The 14,984-nt window shown below is 51.5% G+C and overlaps 1 protein-coding gene across 2 annotated transcripts in view; it reads left to right on the forward strand.

Moving 5' to 3' along the window:
• Positions 1-14,643, forward strand: part of cicb (capicua transcriptional repressor b) — a 138,683-nt gene extending 124,040 nt beyond the window's left edge. For both annotated transcript variants that reach the window (XM_059968226.1, XM_059968234.1), the window contains exons 12-21: positions 758-972; positions 2,455-2,612; positions 2,783-2,964; positions 4,977-5,204; positions 5,816-6,177; positions 10,922-11,127; positions 12,386-12,537; positions 12,950-13,081; positions 13,751-13,888; positions 14,339-14,643. In XM_059968226.1, coding sequence (XP_059824209.1) covers positions 758-972; positions 2,455-2,612; positions 2,783-2,964; positions 4,977-5,204; positions 5,816-6,177; positions 10,922-11,127; positions 12,386-12,537; positions 12,950-13,081; positions 13,751-13,888; positions 14,339-14,616 — 2,051 coding nt within the window. In that variant the 3' untranslated portion in view covers positions 14,617-14,643. The remainder of the gene's footprint in view (positions 1-757; positions 973-2,454; positions 2,613-2,782; positions 2,965-4,976; positions 5,205-5,815; positions 6,178-10,921; positions 11,128-12,385; positions 12,538-12,949; positions 13,082-13,750; positions 13,889-14,338) is intronic.
• Positions 14,644-14,984: the final 341 nt, after the last annotated feature.

The following is a 14,984-nucleotide window of genomic DNA, read 5'->3' on the forward strand; positions in this document are numbered from 1 at the left end:
ACCTGCCAATTGGTTGGCATAACTTTTCAGAGGCTTTCCAGGTACCCCACTGGGGCCTATGGCAAGGGTTCACCCTTCTTGAAGGGTAATCTGACATCAGCCTCTGAGGAAGGGATCGCAGGGTCACCAGGTGCAGCAGGAATCTTTGTAGCGTGCATAAAAGGCGTTGAGCTCATCTGGGAGTGAAGCATCGCTGCCATTCATGTGTTAGGTTTTGCTTTGTAGGAAGTAATGGCCTGCAAATCCTGCCAGAATTGATGTGCATCTGATTCTGCCTCTAGCCTTGTTCAGGGTTGTTCCTTTCTTCGTGCAATAGCTCTGCGCAAGTACCCGGCCTCCTTGTCTAGTCCTGGATCACCAGACTTGAATGCCACAGATCTAGTCCTCAGCAGACTACAAAGATACTTTTGCAGCTCAGGCGAATGGTGTCATCTATCTATCCTCCCCTTGGTATGCGTGGGTTTACCTGGGATGCTCCAGTTTCCTCCCACAGTCCAAAGACCTACCAGTTAGTAGGTTAATTGGTCATTGTAAATTGTCCGGTGATAAGGTTAGGGTTAAATCGGAGTTGTCAGGGCTGTGTGGTTCAAAGGGCTGCAAGAATCTAAATAAATAAAATATGTCAAATAAACATCAAGTGAAATGCGTGTTTGTGCTGGGGGTGGAGTCGACTCGGACAGTGGGGAGACAGGAAGGGATGGGGGGAGGTGCTTGGTGGAGTGATCACCCCTTCACCTCTGCTGTGCTCTCTTCACAGCTCAGTCGATGTCCCCGGTGCCAGCCCTGTCACCCATCAACACGGCTCAGGTGCTCCAGCCGCCAGCGCTGCTCCCGGCCCCCAGCCCCGTACAGGGCAAGGTGCTGGTGGCCCTGCCCTCGCCTCAGGTCTCTGTCCGCGGGACTGTGTCAGGGGCCGTCCACATGGCCACTCCGCCCATCACCCTGCACAACGGGGGGCAGCAGGGCAGCAAGGTGAGAGCACCCTCCTTGTGTCGTGCCCTCCCATTTCCCTGCACCTCCCCTGTTGACCCCCACATGACCCCATTCTCTCCCCCCACCACCCGCACATCCCCTCCATTTGCCTTTTATACAACCCCTTCGGGATCCCCTTCCCACCTACCCTCCCTCCCTCAACCTACTCGATTTCCAAATTCCCACTCTTCCCCCTCCCCCCCAACGTGGATGTGATTTTCCAGTGTTTCAGCACGTGCAGGATTTGTGGTTGAACACAGCTCAGAACCGCAAAACGACACACACTTCCTGTGTATCAGCTGGCTCCGGAGGTTCTGCTGTGTTAGGGGAGGGTATTGAACTTGTGGGGTGCGGTTAAAACTGGAATGGAGGAGAGGAGGCAGCTGAGATAGTGGTGGTACTAACTGGATTGGAACTGGTTGAGGGTGTTAGAGATAGGTGGTAACAACTGGACTGGAATTATGAATGAGGAGTAGATGAAGGTGGTGGGTATGATGGGAATGGGTTTGAAGGCAGTACGGAGTGAGCGAAGGTGCTGGAGGATAGTTAAAAACTGGGATGGAGTTGAAATCGAAATAGAGTAGGGTGGAGGTTTTAGAGCAGGGGGTTCCTAACCCAACCTTTATTTAATTCCATTAAGCAAGAGATCTGTGGAACCCAGGCTGAGAATTGTTAGAGGGTGTTCCCGGTATCCTCTAACAGTTAGAGGGCACTGTTAACTGGAATAGAGCTGTGAAGGAGGGCAGAGGTAATACCTGAAATGCTGATGTGGATGGAATAGAGTGGGGGAAGGTAATTGGAGGGTAGTGGTGATAATAGGAATGGAGTTCAGGATGGGATAAGGTGGGTGAATTGTAACATCTGGACTATACTTCAAGATGGAATACAGCTGCTGAATTAAGGTTAATGGTAATTCCTGGACTGGAATTAAAAATGGAATGGAGGGTAATAGTAATTCCTGGAATGGAATTATAGATGGAATTGAGCAACTGAAGGAGGGTAATGGTAATTCCTGGAATGGAGTTTCAGATGGCATGGAGCAGCTGAAGGAGGGTAATGGTAATTCCTGGAATGGAATTATAGATGGAATTGAGCAACTGAAGGAGGGTATTGGTAATTCCTGGAATGGAGTTTCAGATGGCATGGAGCAGCTGAAGGAGGGTAATGGTAATGTAGACAAGAAAATGAGGAAGTCTGCAGATGCCAGAATCCATCACACACAAAACTCTGGAGGAACTCAGCAGGTCAGGTAGCATCTATGGAAAGAAATAAGCAGTTGACATTTCAGGCCAAGGCTCCAAAGTCTAATGAAGGGTCTCAGCCTAAAATATTATCTGTTTATTCTTTTGTATAGTTGCTGCCTGGCCTGCTGATTTCCTCCAGCATTTTGTGTCTGTGTGAAGTGGGGTAATGGTAATATTTGGAATGGATTAGGTGGAGATTGTTGTATCCTGCCTGGTGATTTTTTTGTTTATCTCACAGATAATACAAATTGCTCCGATCCCTGTGGTGCAGCCACAGATCACGTCACAGCAGCCTGCCAGCTCCGTGTCCCACACCAGCTACACGGCCGCACCCACTGCTGCTGTGATGGCAGCAGGCAGCCACCCGCCGAAGATGCTGCTGCCGACTTCAACCAGGTGGGTGTCAGGGCAGTGGGTGGAGGGTCAGCGAGGAGGGAGTGCCGCGGGATGGAGGGGCAGCGAGGAGGGAGGGCTGCACTGCGGGAGGATCGGGAGGGCAACAGGGAGAGTGGGACCCATTGTGGGAGTGAGTGTACCCTCGTCCTGACCATTGCTCTCTCCCCCAGGATTGCCTACATTCCGTCCAGTGGGGGTGTGCAGCCGGCTGTCCCCCTGGTGACCTCGGTGTCCTCCGTCCATGGCACCCCCTCCCCCAGCAGCAGTGCCGCCTTCAGGCAGCCGCCCGTAGCCCTGGGCTTCACCACCATCGCTGCCGACGGCTGCACCCTGCTGCAGCCCCTGCTGACAGGTGGGTGGGGGTGCTGGACAGTGGAGGGGCCTGGGTTGCGAACCGAATTTGCCGGCGGGCTCAGGGTTTGCATGTAGCGGAAGGAAATCAGAGATCGTATGCGAGAAGGGAAGTAAAGGGGCTTTGTACAGCAAGGAAGCCAGGGTATGTGTACATTGAAGGAGCTGGAATTTGCATACGGTGTACAGTGGGGAAGCCAGGATCTACTTGGGGGGGAGGGGGCGTCAGCGAGAGTAGAACGCGTATGGTGAAGGAGGCGTGATCCATGTTCAGTAGCACCCAGTGTAGGGGACTGAGAGAGACATGGTGGACGGCACAGAGTAGAGGTAGCAGGGCCTTAGGTACAGGGCAGGGTGAGATACAGTAGTGTGTGTATGCCTGTCCGTCAGACTGTAGAGGAGCTGGGGTGGGGGTGGTTATGTCCAGAGCACGGCTGTGGTGATCCGCGAGAGCGGCTGGGATCTTCCCCGAGTGGGTGTGATGCTGTAAGTGTGGGGAACAGTGGGACGGAGCCTATTGCACATGGGGGTGGGAGGGAGGGGGTTTCTATATAACAGGTGCAGGCAGGGGTTGTGGTTACCACTCCAGGCACTGGGTGAGTGGACTGCTTGGGTTCTGAATGTTGATGATCAGAGGGACAAGGATGATGTATCAGGTTACACTCAGTGTACCCAGTAGTGGGAGGGTGTGCTGAGATACTTGTTGGGGGGGTGGGGGGGAGGAACACTCTGTTTTGGAGATCCTCTGTGGGTGGGTGTGTGTGTGTGTGTTTCACTATCTCTGTCCCCCTCTCTGTGTCCCCCTCTCCCCCTCTCTGTGTCCCCCTCTCCCCCTCTCTGTGTCCCCCTCTCCCCCTCTCTGTGTCCCCCTCTCCCCCTCTCTGTGTCCCCCTCTCCCCCTCTCTGTGTCCCCCTCTCCCCCTCTCTGTGTCCCCCTCTCCCCCTCTCTGTGTCCCCCTCTCCCCCTCTGTGTCCCCCTCTCCCCCTCTGTGTCCCCCTCTCCCCCTCTCTGTGTCCCCCTCTCCCCCTCTCTGTGTCCCCCTCTCCCCCTCTCTGTCCCCAACTCCCCCTCTCTGTCCCCAACTCCCCCTCTCTGTGTCCCCAACTCCCCCTCTCTGTGTCCCCAACTCCCCCTCTCTGTGTCCCCAACTCCCCCTCTCTGTGTCCCCAACTCCCCCTCTCTGTGTCCCCAACTCCCCCTCTCTGTGTCCCCAACTCCCCCTCTCTGTGTCCCCAACTCCCCCTCTCTGTGTCCCCAACTCCCCCTCTCTGTGTCCCCAACTCCCCCTCTCTGTGTCCCCAACTCCCCCTCTCTGTGTCCCCAACTCCCCCTCTCTGTGTCCCCAACTCCCCCTCTCTGTGTCCCCAACTCCCCCTCTCTGTGTCCCCAACTCCCCCTCTCTGTGTCCCCAACTCCCCCTCTCTGTGTCCCCAACTCCCCCTCTCTGTGTCCCCAACTCCCCCTCTCTGTGTCCTCAACTCCCCCTCTCTGTGTCCCCAACTCCCCCCTCTCTGTGTCCCCAACTCCCCCCTCTCTGTGTCCCCAACTCCCCCCTCTCTGTGTCCCCAACTCCCCCCTCTCTGTGTCCCCAACTCCCCCCTCTCTGTGTCCCCAACTCCCCCCTCTCTGTGTCCCCAACTCCCCCCTCTCTGTGTCCCCAACTCCCCCTCTCTGTGTCCCCCTCTCCCCCCTCTCTGTCCCCCTCTCCCCCCTCTCTGTCCCCCTCTCCCCCCTCTCTGTCCCCCTCTCCCCCCTCTGTCCCCCTCTCCCCCCTCTCTGTGTCCCCCTCTCCCCCCTCTCTGTCCCCCTCTCCCCCCTCTCTGTGTCCCCCTCTCCCCCCTCTCTGTGTCCCCCTCTCCCCCCTCTCTGTGTCCCCCTCTCCCCCCTCTCTGTGTCCCCCTCTCCCTCTCTCTGTCCCCCTCTCCCCTCTCCCTCCTCGCCCTTTCTCTCTCTCTGTCTTTCTCTGTGTCTCTCGTGAGCTCTCTTACTCTTAACACCCTTTCTCCTCCTAGGCCAGTCTCCAGTCCTGACCACTGGCCCCCTCCCATCTGTGCAGCCTCCAGTGGCCATTGCCTCGGTGAAGCCAGGTGCTCCGGCCTCAGCCAGCTCACTGCCAACCACCATCCTACCCAAGGCGGTGGTTTCGCCTGCTCCTCCTGCCCCATCGACATCAGCCGCTCCAGCTTCGTCCCAGGGACCAGCCACCTCACTCCACACTGGGCTGACCATCCCTCCACAAGGTAAGTGAGGTGCCTACTTGTGGGGAAGTAGGATGAGAGGGTCCTGCGGTCCAGCTCCCCATCCCAAGAGATCCAGTGTCACATCACTGTTATTACCCTTACCCTTCTTTCTCCCCCAGAACCCTGCCAAAGATCTCTTCCACCCTCCCCTCTCTGTCCACCGCAGCACCCCCTGAGTCTGGTTCTGTTTCATCCCCTCCCCAAATTCTGCACCTGCTCCCCCTTTGGGTGTGAGATCCTTGAGATCTCTCTTGTTCTCCTTCCTCTCTTTCCCCTGTGCCGTCTCAACTCTCCCATATTATGTCGATGTGCAATCGGCCCTTCCCGTAGCTCCAGATGTGAGCTCCCTGCCATCTCATGATCTGACCCCACCTGTTCAGATGGGATACTTGCCTCCCTACACATGGCCCCTCTGGAGCCCCGCTCCAACCTCCTCCTCCTGTTCCCCCCTTTCCCCTTCTACCTCCACACCCGCCTCCCTACTTGGATAGATTTCCAAATGAGAAAGGTACAGCGGGACGTGGCCACTTTCTGCTGTGTGGCTTCCAGATCCCAATTGTGATCAGTATCTCTGCTTGTTGTCTCCTCCCCTCCCCTTCTCCAACCCACAGGGAATCTGGCCTTTAACCTGCGACCCCAACCCATTCCGAAGCAGGCAGCCAAGGCCAAGTCCGGCCCCCCGAGCCTTCCACCAGCTGGACTTGACACGCCAGCGTCCGGACGAGGAGCGGGGAAGCAGTCAGTGCCGGAGAGAGAGGACGGGCGGCCTGAATCGCCGCGGCCGGAGGAGGGATCACAGCTCCTGGGGTTGCTGGGCCCTGAGGAGGGGTTCCCCAGGGAGGAGCGCCCACCCGGCGAGGACAGGGGCCATGGAGAGACTGGGATGGGGGTCCCAGCCAAGGGCAGCGGCAGTCCTACCGCCTACAACAGCAGGTCCACTAACACCGAGGTCATGGTCAAGAAGGAGCCTGCGGTGAGGGGGAAGAGAGGGAGGGTGTGGGAAGAGACGAAGTGGGAGAGTTGTGGAGGGTTGGGTGTGTTGGAGGGGATGGTGTGGCATGGAAGGATGGTGGGGGAGCAGGAAGGAAGAGGTAGAATTGGGGATTAGGGATAGTCAGCGTGGCTTTTTCAGGGCAGGTTGTGCCTTACAAACCTGATTGAATTCTTTGAGGGAGCAACAAACCACATTGATGAAGGTAGAGCAGTGGATTAGTGTATATGGATTTCAGTAGGGCATTTGATAAGGTACCCCATGCAGGGCTCATTCAGAAGGTAAGGAGGCATGGGATCCAAGGAGACCTTGTTTTGTGGATCCAGAACTGGCTTGCCCACAGAAGGCAAAGAGTGTTTGCAGAAAGTTCGTATTCTGCATGGTGGCCAGTGACCAGTGGTGTTCAGCAGGGATCGGTTCTGGGACCCCTCCTCATTTGTGATTTTTATAAATGAACGAATGAATGGAATTTTCTTTTTCGGTCAGTACAAACATAACAAAAAGCATAATTTTCAACAATGATTTCATAAGACAAAATGAAATAATAAAAATATTTGAAACAGACCAAAAGGGTGTAGGCTGAAGCTACAGCTTATTACGCCTACCCCCTTAGTTATACAGAAACATACTTGGCATCAATCATCACATCAAAACAAAAAGTTTCATAATCTTTTAACACAAAATCCAATTCAAAGCATCAATTATTTACATTCCCCCATTCATTTTAAATCAAGTATTTTATATTTGTTCATTAATTTACTTTTAAATAATTTTTTTAACTTAAGTGTGGTGCAAGATTTTAAATTCTCACTACAACTGTTCCATAGATTCACCCCTCTGACTGAAATACAAGGATCTTTTACATTTGTTCTTATCCTTTGGTTTTGAAATATACATGTTCCTCTCAAATCATGTTGACTTTCTCTCATTTCAAACAAGGATGAAGGAGTAGAAGGGTGGGTTAGTAAATTTGCTGATGACACGTGGGGGTATTGTGGATAGTCTGGAGGGTTGTCAGAGGTTACAGTGGGGACATCGACAGGATACAGAACTGGGCTGAGAAGTGGTAGATGGAGTTCAACACAGATAGGTGTGAAGTGGTTTATTTTGGTAGGTCAAATTTGAAGACAATATAATATTAATGGTAAAACTCTTGGCAGTGTGGATGATCAGAGAGATCTTGGGGTCAGTGTCCATAGGACACTCAAAGCTGTTGCGTAGGTTGAGAGTCGTTAAGAAGGCATATGGTGTTCATCAACCATGGGATTGAGTTCAAGAGTCGAGAGGTCATGTTACACCTATGTAACACCTTGGTCAGACCCCATGGAGTACTGTGTTCAGTTCTGGTCACCTCACTACAGGAAGGATGTGGATACTATAGAAGGAGCGCAAGGGAGATTTACAAGGATGTTGCCCTGTGAGAAAAGGTTGAGTGAGCTTGGCCTTTTCTCCTTGGAGCAATGGAGAATGTGACGTGACCTGATGGTGTATAAGATGATGAGGGGCATTGATCATGTGGATAGCCAGAGGCTTTTTCCCGGGGCTGAAATGGCTAACAAGAGGGGCTATGGTTTTAAGGTGCTCGGAAGTAGGTAAAGAGGAGATGTCGGGGTAAGTTTTTCACAGAGTGGTGGATGCGTGGAATGCACTGCTGATGATGGTGGTGGAGGCAGATAAAATAGGATCTTTTAAGAGACTCTTTGGTAGGTGGAGCTTAGAAAAATAGAGGGCTATGCGGTAGGGCAGTTCTAGGTAGTTTGTAGAGCAGGTTACATGGCCTGAAATGTGCTGTAGATTTCTGTGTTCTGTGTTCTAGAATAGTGACGGGGGGAGATGGAATAGACCAGTGTTTCTCTGGGTTCCTGCACCTTAGTTCACAGTGACCCCTCTCTCTTTCCAGCCATTACTTAAAAAAACTAAAGAATTTAGATTTGTGATGCACAGTGAAGAAAATAGGAACTAGAAATTCAAAGGAGTAATAAATTGCAAACCAATGATTCAAATTTATTTAAAACTACGAATAAAATTATTTAATTACAGTAAATCAATTTTCATCAATAGTTTTAGAGTGTACGTTAGTAGTCCAACTATTCAGTAGTCCATTGCTTTTTCACCTTTCAATGAGACGGATGGGCTCAGTACAGTGAAGCTGACATCAGGTAGAGTATCAATCAGCAGATCCCTACGTGCACTAATTTGCAGACTATTTTGTTTTGAAAGAGACTGCACTGAAACATGAACCACTAAATATGATGTTGGAAAGGCAACCAAGAACACCTTAATATTTTTCCACAGTGCAGGATAGCACTCAGAGATAACTTTCTGCAATCAAAAGTGTTGATGTGCATTTTTAAACCTTGGCGTCAGCTCAGTCATTTTGTAGTGAAATCGGTTCTTTCCCTATCCTTCCTCATTACAAGTATTCAGGAATGGATTTAATACCCAATCTGGAATTTGGATTGAGAGAAGATCCTGAAATCTCTCTGACATCTTTATGCAGCTTACCCAGGTGGGGCACGGTATACTTGAAGAACATCATCTGGTGTTCTTTCTTGTTCTTCCAACTCATAGACTTGGAAATTAGATGGCCAATGTTGGACTTAAATAGGGTTAACTTGGACAGAAATGTGAAGATGACTGATTTGACTTTGATAAGATTCAAATCATTTCCTTACAATTGAAGATTAATTTCATTAAACTTTGCAAATAATTCTGCCAAATAAGCAAATGTCATGCTTACTATCCTTGAGTTATTACTGAATGAAGCATTCGAGTCTTCAAAGAATTTTATTAGTTTCAAAAAGCACATAGGAGTGTCTCATATTAACAGCCATATTCGTGATATATTAGCAGTTTTCCTTTGAGAGCCATCTGACTTCTGTGTGCAACAGCAATTACTCAAACTGTTCATCATTCTCAATACAAAGCTCTCAAAATAGCTGAAAATTGAGAGCATGGGACAATTTTATTTACCACTGTGACAATAGTACTTAATGATTTACACAGCTGATCACTTGGGGTTTTTTTGTGACAAGATATCATCTGTGAATTACACAGTAAAATGTAAATATGTTGGGTACAGCTTTTTTCATGAAAGTAATAACCCCATCAGTAGTATGTCATTGGTGTTCTCATCTGTGGCACGGGCAAGAATTTTTGTGAACGGAATGTTCTTCTCTTTGAAAACTTACTCAAGAACCCGAAATACTAATTTTCCTTTTGTATCTGTTGATAGTTCCCTTGCAAATTACAATTTGAACAATGCTTTCCTCTTTTACGAAGTGAACATAAACAAGAAGCAAAGATTCGTTGCTTTGCAAAGTTGACTTTTGCAGATTTGTGCAGAGTAAATTCTGTTGCCCTAGATATGTTGCACAATCTCCAGCATCTCATCTATTTGTCTTTGAACAGAGTTGTCACTGAGCAGAATCACTTCAATTATTTGGTCTGGTGATGTATGCAAAGCCATACTCAGAATCTCCCTTACTGCTGGCAGAATCAGTCTTTCTCCAATTGTATGGGGCATTCTAGATTTAGTAACAAGCAATGAAATGTATGAAGGACGCAAACTAGCACTTTTTTTTGTGAAGTGCTGGCAAGCATGTTTTCCATTTCTGAATTGTGAAATGACTGAAAATAAGCCGAGTTCTTGTTTGCTTTCTCAGAGTGTATTTTCTTCAAATGTTCAAAGGGCCTGGACAGTTTCAGTGCCTCGTTTGGGGAAAAAAAACTTTTGCACATTGGCTGCTGTTGATTGCTTAGTGCTGATATCAACCTATATTTTCTGGTATTCCACTCTATACTGTCTGCACTTTTTAGTTTGGTCTGCCTCTGCTACTTTCTTTTTTGTTTAAGGACCACGGTCATTTGCCTGTTGTTCAGTCCAACCTCAGGCACTGTGATCAATAAAGGGGGAAGGTATGATGCCCTCACAGCTCAGGCTCTCTGCCTAAAGATACATAAAGTAGGGTAGTAGTATCTCGGTTGAGCCGTGTGCTAGAGAAATGCAGTGAAGACCATTGAACGGTAGATTCTAAACTTCAGATGAATTGCTTCACTGCGTGAAGAGAGTATAGAAATCACACTAGCTTATACTGTACTACAGTAGTGGACAGTAATAATGCACTGGACGTGGAAATAACAATTTCTTCAGCCCAGATTTCTCATGATATGCAAATGCAGAAGTGTCACATTTCTTTTCAACAAATATAAAGTGCTTTGAGCAAAGACTGAGGGAATGATGGGTAAACAAAAGATGATTACCTGATCTTCGTAATCAGTTATGAGGTACTGAAGATAAAATGCTTATAATTTATTTCTTAAATTAAACCTGTAACCCCTCAGCTGCCCCCCTCCTACTGAGTGACCCCTCCCAACTCTAGGAGCAGTGCTGTCATAACCTTTGGGAACCACTGGATTAGGCAGATGAGAGGAGGCAGAGAAACAAGACAGAAAGAGTGCTGGGAAGTGCGGAGTCAGGCTGAGGGCTGGGAGGCAGAGATTGAGAGGGAGGGGTTGGGCCTTTTCAGAATGCACTGTGAAAGAGGGTGTGAAGAAGGATGAGACTTGAAAGAGGAGGACGGAATGCTACATGTCCAAGAGGGCACCCCTAGGGGAAGAGAGAGAGAAAGGTATTGGGGTGAGGAACAGAGAGAGTGAGAGATGGAGGAAAATGGCCTCTCATCCGGTGCATCTGACCCCTGACACCACTGTGTGCATTTGACAGGTGAAGTACGCAGGCAGCGGAGAGTGGCGGGGCTCGCTCCTGGACAGCCGAGGGGAGGCACCCAGCACTTCCCAAACCTCACCTGCCTCTGGTGAGCCCGGGAAGGCTGCAGCTCCCCCCTCTGACCCCACTGATAAAAAAGAACCTCCCAAGAAGGTAAAGGTCCGGCCGCCGCCGCTGAAGAAAACATTTGACTCTGTGGACAAGTGAGTGGTGTGCAACTGGGGTCACAGGGATGTGATGGGTTTACGTGGTGACCAAGGTCATGGGGATACGACGGGTTAACGTGGTGGTTGGGGTTGTGGAGGTGAGGGGTTGACGTGGGGCGAGGACTGGGATCATGGGGAAGTGAGGGATTAATGTGGCGGCCAGCGGAGATAATTGGTTAATGGGGACTGGGTTCATGGCGTGGGGGGGGGGGGGGGTGGTTCAGATCCTGCCCTGTGTCTCTCTGCTTGGGACACCCCCAACTCTTGGCCCTGTTTTTCCCCCATCCCAGGCCAGAAAGTGAACTGCTTCTGCGCCGTCTCCAAAAACAGCACTACATTTCTTAGATAAGAACTTCTCACAATACTCCGAGTGTGGTCTGACCAATACCTTAAAAGGCCTCAGCATTACATCCTTCCTCTTATATTCGAGTGCTCTTGAACTCTGCATTTGCCTTCCTTACCACAGACTCAGTCTGAAAATGAACCTTTAGGTAATCCTGCACCCGAACTGCCAAGTCCCTTTGCACCTTGGATTTTTGAATTTTTTTCCCCCCATTTATTTTTTCTTACCAAAGTGTACATGACCATACATTTTTTAGACTGTATTCCGTCACTTCTTTCCTCTTTCTCCAAATCTGCCTGTTCTGCAGACTCCCTGCTTCCTCAATACCACATGCCCTTCCACATGTCTTGCATCTTGGTTTCCTCCACCAGTCTCACGAGCAGTCAGTCACGCTCTTACCTCACGATGTGGCATTTGAAGTATCTAATCGTTGCGACTGCCTCCTGAAAGAGTGTCCAGGTAACCGCCCCCCTCCCCGCCCCCGGTGCATCGCAATGTTTGAAGCTCAAATTCCAGGTCATCAACTTTGAGCCTGAGTTCCTCGAGCAGCCAAAACTCACTGCAGATGTGGTCACCAGGAAACACAGAGATCCACCAGCTCCCAAAACATGCAGCTACAACACACCACCTGATCCTGCATCCCTATTTAATTTGTTATGATTTGGTATATTATATAAAACTAATACTATATAATGCAAATTCTTTACCTGTGACTCACTTGTGCCTCCCTCTGAAGCCAAAGGCTCAGTTTCCCACTCTTAACACTCTTAATCCACTCCACTTAATGCTGCTTCTTTTTATTGGTGAATCTGAAACTCTCACCCAGTGTGACTTGGTTGCTTTTTGATGGCTCTTCTGTCTCTTATGATGGTGTTGCCCTTCCCGGTCTGATGGTGCTGTTCCTCCCCGCAGCGTGCTGTTGGAGGTAGACTTTGAGGAGCGCTTTGCCGAGCTGCCCGAGTTCCGGCCCGAGGAGGTGCTGCCCTCGCCCACCCTGCAGGCCCTCACCACCTCGCCCCGCACCATCCTTAGCAGCTACCGCAAGAAACGCAAGAATTCCACAGGTATGGGGTGGTACTCCATTCTCCCCACTGTCCTACAGCTGTCACTTCCCCCTCTTCCATCACCACCTCTCCACCCTGTCACCCTCACCTTTCCCACTCTCTTCTCTCTCCAACCACCCACACTTCCCTCCCTGTTCCCCAATCTACCCATCCTACCTCCATTCTGCTGGCTCTTTCCAGCTTCTCCCTCCCACTCCCCCTACCCCAACCTCCCTCTATCCCCTTTGTTCTCTCTTTTGCTCCTCCCTCTAAACCCCCACCCTCACTCCTCCCTGCCCCTGCTATTCCCAATCACCTTCACCCCTCTTCTTGTCTTTCTGTTACCCCCGTCTCTTTTCCTCTCCTTGCATCCCCACCCTCTTGCGCCCCTCCCTCCCACTTCTGTGCTCTCACACTGCGGCTCTCCCCCCAGACCTGGACTCCTCAACGGAAGACCCCATCTCCCCGAAGAGGAAACTGCGCCGTCGATCTAGCTGCAGCTCTGAGCCCAACACGCCCAAGAGCGCCAGCCGGGAGGGTGACATCTTCACCTTTGACAGACCCGGTACGTGGGGCTGGGGGAGGTCACCCAGATGTGGTGCGTGGGCAGCTCCTGTTTCAGTGGGCAGGGTTGATGTCCTCAGTTGCAAAGGTCCTGTGCTGCTTTGAGCCCAGAGCCAATTGTCAAGTGGAAGGAGAGACCCTCGGGGGTCAGTGTGGGACACAGTGCAGTTAACGTGGACTGTGGACTGGCCAGAGATGGGGGTGAAACTGAGGTGTAGGAAGGGAGTTGGGAACAGGGGGAGGAGGAGGAGGGAGGATTTGTACTACTTCTCACTGAGTTTGTGTCAGTTTGTTTCTAATTCCTTCCCCCAGCAGCTTATAACTCCCTGTGCAGACCAGCTTTCTTCTCTGTGTGCGTGGTGTTTGCATGTTCTCCCTGTAACCAGTGCATTTCTTCCAGGAGTTCCAGTTCTGTCCCATATTCCAACGATAGGTGGGGTGGATGGGTTAACTGGCTGCTCTGAATTCTACCCCACACCCCCCCTCTCAGTAAGGGGTGGAATCTGGGGGTCGGGTGTGATGTCTAGAGTGAGAGTCATGGGGAAAATTCAGAGAGTGGATCTGCTTTGTGAGGGAGCAGGGAAGGGAGGGGGGCGAGGAAAGGGGTAGATTGAGAAGGAGGAGGGCCATCGAGATCAGCCCCAGCCTTTGATGTGCCCTGTCCTCTCAGTGAGTCAAGGATCGGATGCGGACGACGTGCTAGCTGACCTGGCGGACAAGGTGCCCTACTCCTCGCTGCGGCGAACCCTCGACCAGCGGCGTGCCTTGGTCATGCAGCTGTTCCAGGAGCATGGTTTCTTCCCCTCTGGTGAGTGACCGCGTGGCGATATTCCAACACCCCCACTTCCTCCCCCCCATTCCCCCTTCTCCCTCCCAATGTCCTTTCAACCCTGTATCCGCTGACACAGCGACGAGCAGAACGCATGTGGAGGTGGTGAGAACAAGCCGGCGGGGTTGGATGTAGTGAGGGATCCCGTGCTCCCGTGCCTCCAGTACTGAGCAGGAATAACAGCGACAAAATCAAACGTGTGGCTGGGTGTACTGTATTCAGCTGCTGTTAAATCAAAGAGAGAGAGCGAGCGAGCTGAGGAGGTGCCGGGGGTGGGCATGGGACACGTCTTGTTAGGGGGATGTCACACCGTCCAGGACTGCTCATTGTAATGACTTCCTCTCTTCTTCATCCCTGTTTTTCCCACCCTTCCCCATGTCCCTACTCTCCCCTACCACCCCTCTCACTCCTGCCACTCCGCCCCTGCAGCACAAGCTACGGCTGCCTTCCAAGCTCGCTACTCGGACATCTTCCCAACCAAGGTGTGTCTGCAGCTGAAGATTCGCGAGGTGCGCCAGAAGATCATGCAGACGGCCACGCCCAGTGAGCAGCCGCTGCCCTCCTCGCCCTTCCCGGCCTCCCCCTCTGCCCAGCCCGGCCCCGACGCACTGGGCCGCCACGAGGAGGAGCCCTCAGCCGAGACGGAGGGGCCGGGGCCCGAGTCCTCGCCGGAGCACAGCTCCCCCAGCAACCCCACCGCCAGGTGACTGCCCAGCGGCCCACCCCCACCCACCTTGTCCTTTTCATACTGCGTAGGTATCTATAAATATATAAATATAAACACGGGGCTTCCCGCAATGCTGCGGAGAACTGGCCCCCTTCTCCAAGGACTCAGTACACTCCGGCACAGCGGCCGATCGGGAGCAGGAGGAGGGCGGCGCCTCGGACAGATAGACCAGGGAAGAGGGTCTGCCGCAGACGGACAGGTTTCCTCGGACTCGATTGGCGGGGGACAGGAAGGAAGAGCCGTGGACACTGGTTCTCCATGCAGATTCTGGAGGAGGGGGCAGCGTCTGTGTGTGCGCGCGCACCTTAACGTGAGACGGCAGAACAATGAAGGGCGAAGGAGGAGGGA

The sequence above is a fragment of the Hypanus sabinus genome, chromosome 1, assembly GCF_030144855.1.
Source record: "Hypanus sabinus isolate sHypSab1 chromosome 1, sHypSab1.hap1, whole genome shotgun sequence".
In the NCBI taxonomy this organism is placed as follows: domain Eukaryota; kingdom Metazoa; phylum Chordata; class Chondrichthyes; order Myliobatiformes; family Dasyatidae; genus Hypanus; species Hypanus sabinus.